Here is a 12292-nt window from a genome sequence, read left to right as displayed (position 1 = left end):
GAATTTAGGAGAATAATGCTGCTTAGTTCTTGATCTTGGGGATTGTATGGAGAGTATCTCAGCAAAATCATAGAAATTCAAAATAACCTGGCACTCTTTTATCATTGTATTTCTGTATTCATCTGTGAGGAGTCAAAGTGGGCATAGAGACATAGAAACTCTCCCACTGGGCATGATCATGAGAAATATTATTGGAGTTTTTCCTTGTCCTTATTAGTCAAAGTTGTTTTTTTTAATTTTCTAGGCCCACTCCACAGATCACTTGGATGAAAGTGGGTGGAGATTTGCCCAAGGGAAGAGAAGAACGAGAAAATTTTGGAAAGACTTTGAAGATTGAACAGGTCACTCACACAGATAAAGGACATTACCGTTGCATGGCCAAGAATTACAAAGGGACTGCCATGCATGAATTCCGAGTCACTGTAGAAGGTGATTTTCCATTTTGAATAATTTCTTATGTTTGAATATTGTGTGTATGTGCAAATATACAGGGTCCTCCAAAAGTAATTGATTTTTAATAGGTCAAATCTGCCCTGAGATTTTTTGAATATCATGTATATCAATATCTACATGTACATACCTATGAATTGCATATGCTTATATAATACATATGTGTGTACATATGTCATATGCCACACACATGTATACGTGTGCATGTATACATATATAAATAGATATGCTTGATATAGGAAATGAAATGCAAAAATGAAATTAAGCAGAGCCATCATATCACTAGATTTTACCTCATATCCCCATTTCTAAAAGTTAGTCAATCCACCCATCTCCCTCCAAAAAAAAGTTTATATTAAAATTTTTATTCAATTCCTACCTACCATAGCTTTTAGAGTTTGGTCTAGGAGAGGGTTGTGGTGGAGTCATTACATAGATTGCCTTTTATCACTTGCATAATGAGAACAAGTTTCCCTTGTATGGACTCAAAGACTGAACCTGATCCTATAATCCTCACACACAGCTTGATGAGCTTTGCTCTAGTGTCAGCGGTGGGACTAGCCCATTGTTTGCTTTGGGTAAGTCACCTAACTGCTCTAGACCTCCTATGAGGGTATTGGACCTCATGGTCCCTGCAGCCCCTTTGAGTACTAAACTTTTAAGAGTGGGTAATGTGTTTCAATGGCCTGATACACCTAGAGAAATTTGGAAAGTAGATTTATTATACTCTTTCATTCATAAAATCATTTATTCCTTTGTTTTCTTTCTACTCAGTAATATCGTTGGATTTCTTATTGTTTAAACACTTAAACAATATGTGGAAGCATGAGTCGTATGATCATAGAAGAGTAGATTTAGAGTTGGAAAGGGTCACAAAGGTCATCCAGTCAAATCTCCTCGTTTACAGATGTGGAAACTGAGACACTGAGGGGATGTCACGTACTTATGATCTCCATGCTTCTTTTTCTTCTCTTAAAATAGATATCATAAAGAAAAAAGCAGATATCCAATGGTGCATTATCTCATAAGCAGCACAAATGAGTTCTTAGTGCAATTTACTATGTTAGTCAGATCCTAACAGAATTGGGTTGATTGGCATATATTTGGGGACTGAAAACATTTACAAAGAATGAAAAAGAAAAGATTTCTAGATTTGCTTTCTTTTGTTGAGTAGATGCTTAGTCAAATTTTGTTAAATTGTTAAATTCATAATGAAGAATTATCCATTAGAGCCATTTGGTAGAAGTCACTTAGGCATTTGGACTCTCTGCACAGCAGAAATAAAGGTTTCCTAATCATCTTGTGACTTTGTATTTTGAAGATTACTCAGCCTGATAATTTGAGTCAGTAACAGCTTTGTTATATATGATTCTATTAACTGCAAAAGAATTGTCATTTTGATAGTGGCCTCATTTATATAACTCTTTATGGTTTTTAGACAAAGCTATTGAAAGACATAGTTGTTTTCAGCTAGGGAACTTGCCTGCAGTCTCACATATAACCCCTTATAAAATACAATTTTTAAAGAAAGCTGATCTAATTTCACCATTTGGATTGGCCCAATATTTTAAGTTTATTAAAGCAGAAAGACAAATGACATTCATAATTTAAAATATAAATGGCATCTTGACTTTCTAAAATGTTTAGTTTCCAAGACAAACACTATTTTGATGTTACAACCTAGTGTTTATCCTCAGATAAAGTGCTACAGGCAGGGTGAAAACCAGACCTGGGAGCATCATTTTTCTTTGAAATAACAACAAAATGATGCCCGTAAAGGTAAATGCACCAAACACCCAAACTACTTACTGCCTGCTAATGGCCACATATTCTTGTGTTAACTCATACCTTCGGAAAGAAATCCAGAGGGAGAGGGTTAGGAAGTCTTTGCATTAATATTCCATCCATCACTTCTAGGATTCTCTAATGGACAAACATATTACCAGACTGTGATACTCTGTATAAAATGAATATTTCCTCTTGCTTATATATCCGTGCACATATAAATTCCAGACATGGATAATTGTTCGCTGCTACAGTCCTCCAAGTTGCTGACTATTAGAAATCCTTCCAGATGGTCTGGAACTTTGCTACAGTAGCTGAATATTTTAACAATCTGGCATGGTTTTCTTGACTGCAAAATTGAAGCTTTTAAATGAATTGAAGGAGTTACCAAAAAGAAAGAAAGAAGGAAAGAAATAGAAAAAGAAGGAAAGAAAGAAAAAAGAATTCGAAGTTAATTAAGCTATTTAAACTCTTGGCCACAGGATTCTAAGTTTCCATAGGCTCCTTGAACAAATTATCTTCACTATTCATAAAACAACTATTAACTCTATTGAGATGTAAATAGTGTTTTTATGAGAATCATTAAATCCTTCTCCCCAAAGAAAAACTACTATAGGTGTCCCTTGGTTCTACGTATCAGAAGCTCTGCTTCACAAATTCAAGGGAAAGCCAGCCAGAATCTAAAGACCTCCTTTTTTCTAAAGTCTGAAATCAATAAATTCTCCCATTAATCATATGGGGGGTAGCAGAGGGATGCACTCACTGTTGATGGATGTCTTCTATCTTTCTGATCCCTTTCTTTCCCTGACTATCCCTGCAGAAAAAAAAAAAATCAAGATTAACTTTATAGCAAAACATTAATTGGACTTGACCACCAAGTCCATTTCCTTATCACCCTGGTGACTACAAAAACACATGTTGTGTCAGGATATTTTGTAGGTTATCCCTTTTTCTTTTGAACAAAAAACCCAAATCTAATTCTCTGACCAGGATTTTACAGCTACATGCAAACACAAAATGTTTGCAATTCTAGAGTAGTTGTAAGCAAAATGTCAGGGTATTTTCATTAAAGATATAAAAATATTTTCTGGCACTTTATGGAAGCTACATGGGGGTGGGATAATACAACACTTATTACTGCTATTGACAAGACACCTAGATAAATTAATCATAAGCCAACAGGAAACAGCTCATCTCAAAGAAAGTGAGAAGTGAGTTTCTGAGTACAAATGACTGAACTTTATCTAAAGGGATATTGTGGGTTTTTGCGGATATGATAACATGGGACATTGTGGAAAATTTCCCCAGGATGGGAAATTGGGCAAAAAGGGCGGAGAAGTCATGAGGAAGAATTCCATACCAGAAGAAAGGGATGGAATGAGTCTGAAATTGGTAGATAATTAAACTTCCCAGGCCACTAGAAAAGTAGCATGAAATTATTCTAACCTTCTTCAACATTCCCAGCCCTCCAAAATAAGAGAGAAACAAAAAAAAAAATTAAAACAAAACCACACACCATGAAGTCAAATACCCTTCATCAAACAAGAAAAAATGTCTTTCTTTTCCTTTTTAAAAGCTCCCTGCTACTCATAACTAAATTTATTTCCTCATCTGAAAAATGTTGAAGTTGGAAGTTCATCAAGTTCTACTACTTTAGTCCTATGTTTATAAGCCGTACAATTTACAACACCCAAACCTTAAGATAAAACACACACACAGACATTAATTATTTTGTATAATTCTGTTAAAATGTATTTGTTCTAAAAGTTAGAATCCAAGTGTTAATGGGAAGCTATTAGAATATTGAAAAAGGTGACAATTTTTGGGATAGGGGGCGGGTGGAGAGAGAGAGAATGTTCTTTTCTTCACTTTCTGATACTCAGGTTGTAAGCTTTTCATGGTAGTGAATGGGTTCAGTTTCATTCAACTAACTTACAAGATTCTTGACACCATCTTTTATCCCACTAATGTCTACCCAATTAGTGGTTTCCACTGTGATCAGTTCTTCAGTTAGAGAAGTGGAAATACTTAGGGAGCCCACTACTTCCTTAACCACAATTATGAGAGAATCTGGTACTGATAATCAGTAAACATTTATTATGTTTAATTAATTAAGGTACTGTGGTAAGCACCCGAAATAGAAAAAGAGATAAAAGATAAACCCTTCTACTGGAGGAGCCAACATGTAAACTAATACGTATAGAATAAGCTATATACAAGATAAATAGGAAATAAAAGCGGGATGGCACTAGAATTGAGGGGTTGGGGAAGACATCTTATAGAATATGGGCTTTTAACTGAGAATTAAAGGAAATCAGGGAGGTTAGCATTTGGAATGGAAGTGGGGGAATGTTCCAGGTATGAAGGGCAGCCAGTGAAAATGCCTGTAGATGAGAGATGGAGTATTTTGTTCATGGAATAGCCAGGAGGCCATCATCATTGGATGAAAGAGTACATGATGGGGAGAAAGGACTAAGACAAAAAAAGATGGGAGGAAACTTGGTTATGAAGGACTTTGAATACCAAACAGAACAGTTTGTATTTGTTGCTGGAGGAAATAAGGAGCCCCTGGAGTTTATTGAATAGGGGATGACATGATCAGATATGCGAAAAGGTACCCCTGGTGCAAACAGTGTGAAGAGAATGAGGGTTTTCCTTAACAGCATGTATCATACAATGGGGTTGCCACTGGAAATAGGACACCTTTCTGTGTGTCCTAGAGAGTAGCTTTTGCCTTCCATACTACTCCGCTCACCACCATCACCACCACCAAGATTAGCAAAATTCTTTACATTTTAGCTCCCTTGATTCATATAATTACCTTGTGTGAGGTGGATACTATTAATCATGATTTTACAGATGAAGAAACTGAAGCAAAACAGTTCAATGACTTGCCTGTGGTCATAGAGCTAGGATATATTTGAGGCCAGATTTGAATTCAGGTCTTCTTGGATCTGTCTTGCACTCTTTTCATGACACAGACTAGCTGCCACCTAGATAAGGCCCCTGGTCCTATATTCTCCCTCAATCAGCCTCTTTCACCCCCTTCTCCTTCCTCTTTCTAATACCGCATTCTGGTATATTAAAAAAAATATGAACTTTCATTAATGAATAGGATCAGACATTGTATATTTTGTACAACTTAGCAAATTATTGTCTGAAAGAAGAGTGTGTCTTTTGCACAACACCCTCCTATAATCAATAAAGAACAGGTCCTTGAGTCAGGAAGTCCTACCTTGAACACATATTGTCTGTGTGATCCTGGACAAATCCCTCAACTTCTAAGGGTACTAGGCAACTCTCTAAGATTAAACATTTCCCAGAAATTGCTGGTCTTCATTGATAGAGAATACATTTATGTATGAGTTCTCTATGCCAATACAATCATAGTTCTGTTCCCTGTCATTAAGCAAACATTGGATAATATAATGTAATTATGTCTTAACCTGAGTCAGAATGAAACCTGTTTTTATTCTTTCACTGACAACATTTCTGTTATGTTGTGTCACTTTGGATCCAGCATTGTCTTAAGATGAGACAAAATGAAGATTAAAAAGAAGTATTTATAATATACATATGTTTGTGTTTACTTATATACAGGGATAGTAACACTTATACATCTATATTTATTTACATACATGTATTTGCATGCCTATATGTATGTGTCTGTATTTTACGTAGCAGCATAGGCACAGAAAATAACCGTGGATAAAGAGATTGAAAGAAAAATTAAATATGGTTCACTCAAGAAATGTAGATTGATAGGAAAAACAATTAGAGAAAAATATGATTTTTCTGGTGTGTTTATATTATGGTAATTTCAAAATTACTTGCCGTATACCCTGTAGTGAGATAGATAAGAGTAAGTTAGGTGTGTGACCCAGCTGGACAGGATACTTGACCTCTCAGTTACCTTATCTGTAAAATGAGGCAGTCAATCTCTATGACTTCTAACATCTCTTCCGTCTCTAGGCATATGAGCCTATAAATCTTATGTTTGTGACATATCTTTGCCCGTTGGGTGAAGTGGACAAATATTTGCTCATGTATCTGAAAATCTGAACTCTGCCCCTTTGTATAAAGAATACGGCCAAGATTTTTCATGTCTTTGAAATTTCCTCATGTATAAAAATGAAAGGCTTAGTTTCTATGAGATTTACATTTCTTTCAGTTCTAAAAATTTGATGATTGTGCTATCCTAGAACAGATAGTGATAGATAATGGGAAATATCAGTTGGAATGGAATAGGGATGGGGATGACTTCATCTTGATGAAGGTACCTTGAGATATATCTTGACTTGTATTGTATCTCTGTTATCCATTTCCTAGCAGATATTGTAATAAGACCAATTTAGCCTGCCAACTCCTGGAAGCTTTAGGTTTTAGTGAGTCCTACTTTCTGAATAGAAAAAATTTTATACATTGCTTAAATTAATAAAGTATCTACATTTAATGGAATGTTATTATTTGGAAAAAAACTTGAAATCAAGTTAAAAAGGCATTTTTCATCCAACTCAGATGTGAAATTGAATATGAAATGCCTTTAGGAGTTAGGAAGATTCCATGTTCGCCATTTTATAGTTTACCAAATGTACAGCTTCTTTTCAACTGGAAGGTGAACAATTCAAACACCATATCCACACCCTAGGAAACAATTACAAAATGAATTTTCTTGCTCAGACTTGAATTTACCAGGGTTGTTTGTACACCCTTAACTCATGACATTTCTGTCCCTTTTTCTTGTGTAAACAATTTTGTCTTCAGTGTTTCTTCTTAAACGCCATTCCTAATGACTTTTCTTGAAGAATAAAAGCTCAGTTTCATGGGAAATAGTCATCTATCAGTGCATAGGTCAGGGGAAGAAGTCTTCAGAAATTATGCAATTTTCAAATAAAACCAAATCATGCAATTTAATCTCTTTTTTTGATTCCTGACACAGTACTACATTCAGGGTTACACAATATGATAATGCTATGAGTTTCACTTTGATTCATATCAAGATCTTGAAGGCATTATACGACCTCATTCTAGAGCGGGGATAGGAATTGTTCCTGTGATTTCCTTCATGTAGAGAACTTCTAGATGAGGATAGTCTCTACCAAGGAAGCCCGATACCTTCTGTGAAATGTTCAGTCTTAGAGAGCAAAAACACCCTTAGAAGTTAGCTAATTTGTCTAAGGCCACATGGAAAATTTGGGTCAAAGATGGGACCTGAACTCAGGTCATTCTGGTTGAGTGGACAGTTCTGTATCCATAAGACAAAGTGATTTGAAAGCAAAACAAAACAAGCAAAAAAAACCAAACAAACAAAACCTGTCTTTCAGAAAAGTGGTTTAGTAAATTGTATAAAGATTTACCAGAAAGCCTTTTCAATCTTACTATATTTTTAAGTGTTTTTCCATTTAGAAGACTTTTCTGAAAACACAAATCTTGAAACATGTGTCCTGTTTGTCAGACTTCCAGGACCAGACAGTAGCACTACATCAGCGGATCCTCGTTTGGCTTTTCCACCTCTAGCTCTCTGCTGATGAGGAAAGGGATTTCTGGAACTAAGCAAAAATGACCATATTTTCATATTTTTAGTAAGTTATTTTTGTTCTGCTTAGCGATCATCAAAAAAAGACAAAATGTTTCTTTAGTAAGTCATATTTAGCTTGCCACTCCTACTTAGTGTTATTAGGAAAGGGAAAAAAATTGTCAGGAAATACTTGATGGAGTCTGCCATCTGCTGGATGATCTTGGTATTTCCAACCTTGATAATAAATGACATTTTAACTTGTTTTGTTGGTGTCGTTTATTCTATTACCAGAACCTCCTCACTGGACTAAGAAACCTGAAAGTGCTGTGTTCAGCATTGGGAGCAGTGGGATCCTGCTATGTGAAGCTGAGGGAGAACCTACCCCTGAAATAGAGTGGAAAATCAATGGTTTACCTGTTGATCGTGAGTGCTATTGAATTCTCTTGCCTATTAAAATCCTTTAAACTGATAACTTAGTGGGATGAATTGAACTCAGTCATTGTGTCTATCCAGACAAACAAATCTGAACTCAAAAACAGGTTAGCTTGCTCTATTCTGAAGTTTCCTATTCTAGAGTGAAGTAATTGATTCTCTATAATATAGGCTGCACCTTCTGACTTTGCCATCACTCTTGATAATGCCATTTTCCCCCATTGATCAAGGTTCATAAGTGCAGTATTTGCTTTGATTTTCATTACTTTCACCTCTTGAATTTTATAAGTTGCCAAGTCCTGTTGTTTTCTACCTTGAAGTATCTTATTTTGTGCCTTCTTTCTACTTCAACTGCTAGTAGTCTAACTTAGGCTTTCATTACCCCCAAGCCTGGACTATTGAAGTCGCCTCCTTATCAATCTTTCCATTCCTCGTCATTTTCCTCTGAAATTTATCCTATAAACCATGACCAAGTCAATAACATATCTGGTACAATAACTCCCCTGGCTATGTAGATAGATAGATAGATATACATGTATATACATATACATAAATATAGATAGACATATACACACATATGTATATATATATATATACACACACACATATATATATATATATATATACACATTCACACGTAAACACACACACACACACACACACACATAGCCTCCTCTTATTCACAATTGAAATATATAAACTCTTTAGGTTGGCATTCAAGATCTTTCTAGCCTGCCACTAACCTCACTTTGCCAACCTTATCTTATAGGATTTGTTTTCACCGGTGGCATTAAACTCAAATAGAAATAGATCTCTTGGACACATGTTGACTTAGAAAACCACAAATTAACATTATCTATGTTTTATTGTCTTTTTATTTTGTTAAATATCTAATTATATTTTAAACTATTTGAGGCCTCCCAAACTTGGTTTTAGGTCTGTGAGTTTGAGCCTCATGCACTAATTAAGCTTGACTGCTTATGATTCCATGTAAATATTCCAAGCCTGCAAGCCTTTGTGCTTTTCCCTATACTGTTTCCTGTACCTAGAGTGCTCTGCTTCATTTCCATCTGTCAAAATCACACCCAAGTTTGAAGACCCAAAGAAAATACTATTAAGAGGTTTGGGAAGAGTATTTTTTTTTTAATTCATGGCTCTTTCCATAGATTTCACTCAGTACCTCTTTAATACACTTTGTTTTATTTTATTTTTTCTATTATAGTTGTTATTAATATATTATCCTAGCTACAACTTGAAAGTGTCATGAGGTCAGGATGGCAGGACCTGGTGTCATTTCTATTATATATCACACCATTTCCAAGTCCAATGCTCTGATCATAGTGATGGATAAGCACTTATAAAATTGAATTGCAAACAAGGTGGTACATAAATGAACATTGAACTATGTGTAGACTTGATGATATATATGGTTATTTAGTTTGAGTCCTCAGGTATATTTATTAAGCGAACAGGAAGAGAAGCAGATCTACAACAGAATAAAGAATGATCCATTCCTATGGGGAGAAGCAAAACATTTGGAATTTTTTTACTTAGGGGAAAAAATGACATAAGCTTAGAACTTATATTTAGATATATAAATTATTCTTTTCACAAAGTTTATCAGTGAAACTAGCAAACAAGCAATCAACATGTATTTACAGATATTAGGTACTAGGCGGGCAAATGCAAACAATGAAATATTCCCTGCTCTCACGGAGCTTACTGTCATTGTGATATGGAGGTCACCCTGAGACAAGTAGAATGTACACCCCAGTAGTGATTGCAAAACCTTTGTGGATTATCAATGGCGGACTATGTAACTGGTAAACCAGGACTTACCTCCCAAGTTACAGTGTGGCACCTTGTCACGAGAAGATGGATCATTAGATCATCACAGATCAATCTTATTATATTGGATGGAGAACCTATGTTGATGAAATGATGTGCCTTTCAAAGTATATTGAATATAATTCTGTAAATGCAGCTGAAAATGTTGAATTAAGTTGTCCTTTCTTGAATTTTTACCTGATCTTTAAATCTTGTTGTGAATGTGGCCTTTTATGTGAAACCTGATAGGTCTCTGGTAATGATGAACTCTGCCAAAAACCATCCATAGTCCTTTGTTTCACAGTTGCTCTGATGTCCTTTCAATGAATGGTATATTTTATATTATTGAATGAAAATTCCTTTAGGGCAGGAATTACTTCATTTTTAGCTTTTTATTCCAAGCATTTAGCCCACAGTAGCTGCTTGATAAATGCTCCCTCACAGCAATTATTGATTTATTAATTGATTCTAGTTGTCTGCTTTTGACTGTTATTCTTTTAAGATCCATTAGGGCAGAAAGCTTATCTAAACTTTGTAATTTCTGCCATGCGTGCCTGGAAAATGCTCAGCAAATAATAGATGTTCAATGAATTCTTTTTGAATAAGCGAATCCATCAATGGTTTCATGATTTAAAAATAAACTGATATGAATAACATCAAAGGTCTTGAACCTAAAGACTGGAAGGAATCTTAGAAATTTTATGAAGAAGGAATCTGAAATCCCAAAATCATAGGGATAGTAAATACCATGGTTGAGATTCAAACACATTTCTTCAGATTCCATATACTGTTCTATGTCAAACAAATTGTCTATGAAAAGTGGAGGAGGAATCCATGGATATGTAAATTCCTGAGGCACTGTGATATAGTGTACATAGACCTAGACTTGAAGTCAGGATGTCCTGGGTTTAGATAATGCCTGAGATGCTGAATATCTGTGACCAACGACCAAGGCACTGTCTCTGAGCCTCAGATCCTTATCTACAAAGTAAGGAGGTTGGGTTCAGTGTTCTTTAAGATACTTTTTAACTTTAAATCTAGAATTGTGTGATGCTCCCTAAGCCTCACTAAAGTTAATGTTTGAAAATCACTCTAGCATTTACATTTTCAACAGATGTTTCAGTGAAAAAAGCACACTTAAATACACACACACGCACACACACATGTTGTTCATCTTTTGATTATAGGTAAAACTCTACTTAATTTTCAGGCCAATCTACACTTGGAATTTTTCAGTCAATAGAAAGATAGATTCAAGATGTCAAGACATTCAGCATATACATACTTGTGTATATGTATATGTTTGTATATACACACATATATATAAGTGTATATGCATGCATGAAAATCTATACATATGTGTATGTGTGTGTTTCTCTCTACTTCTTGAGAAAAAAAATCTGTATATGGAACAATACATAAAAAGAGTGTCACGGTGCTGGGCATCCTGGTGCTTCAGATGTATTAAGTAGTTAAATATCAAAATAAGGAGCTCTAAAATTTCAGAGAAACGTGAGAATTTACTGTAAACAATGGTAGCTACTGAAGGGAAGTAAAATTTTAGCTTGTATGCAAAGGGTGGGTAGCATTTGAAGAGGGAGATAATAGATGTGGGGGCGTCATTTGAGGTAAGGGAAAAAGCAAGGACAAATGTATAAAAACAGGAGTAGAGTTGTGTTAGAGAAGTACAAGAATCCTGGTTAATTCAATGCAATCCAATAAGTATTAATGAAATATTCATTGTTTTTGGAATTGGGGATGCAAAGAAAGAAAAAATGAAAGTCCTCCTCAAGGAGCATTCATTTATTCATTCACATATTTGACATTCTTCTAGTGCCTAGTTTATGAATTCCTTTTGCTCACACTGGTAAGGAGAGAAATAATAATATATATTCCCTGCATCTAGCAGAGGGAAATGTCTTACACAGATAATTGTATTGCAAATTATAGTATGTTCCTTTGGTGACCTCCTTAGCTCCCATTGTGTTAATTATCAGCTATATTTATACAGAAGACTCACAGATCTGTGTATGCAACTCCATTCTCTCTACTGACCTTCAGGGTCATATCACAAACTGCCTCCTGAGCATTTCAAACGTGATGTTCTGGAGACATCCATATTCAACAGGAACAAAGCAAAGCTCATTGTCTTTCCCTTCAAACTGAAGGAAAACTGAATGTCCTTACTACTCTCAGAAACATGCTATAATCCATTCAGTCAGTTCAGTCAACAAAGTTATGAAGTACTCTGTGCTAGGCACTCTGTTAAGTTCTGGAAAT

General features: G+C 35.3%; 1 protein-coding gene across 6 annotated transcripts in view; it reads left to right on the top strand.

Annotated features, from left to right (window-relative positions):
* Positions 1 to 12292, top strand: part of CHL1 (cell adhesion molecule L1 like) — a 272185-nt gene that overhangs the window by 198184 nt on the left and 61709 nt on the right. For all 6 annotated transcript variants that reach the window (XM_072598646.1, XM_072598649.1, XM_072598645.1 and 3 more), the window contains 2 exons: positions 245 to 429; positions 8045 to 8176. In XM_072598646.1, coding sequence (XP_072454747.1) covers positions 245 to 429; positions 8045 to 8176 — 317 coding nt within the window. The remainder of the gene's footprint in view (positions 1 to 244; positions 430 to 8044; positions 8177 to 12292) is intronic.

This window comes from Notamacropus eugenii, chromosome 3 (assembly GCF_028372415.1).
Source record: "Notamacropus eugenii isolate mMacEug1 chromosome 3, mMacEug1.pri_v2, whole genome shotgun sequence".
NCBI classification, from domain to species: Eukaryota; Metazoa; Chordata; class Mammalia; order Diprotodontia; family Macropodidae; genus Notamacropus; species Notamacropus eugenii.
This window is presented reverse-complemented; position numbering and strand designations above follow the sequence as displayed.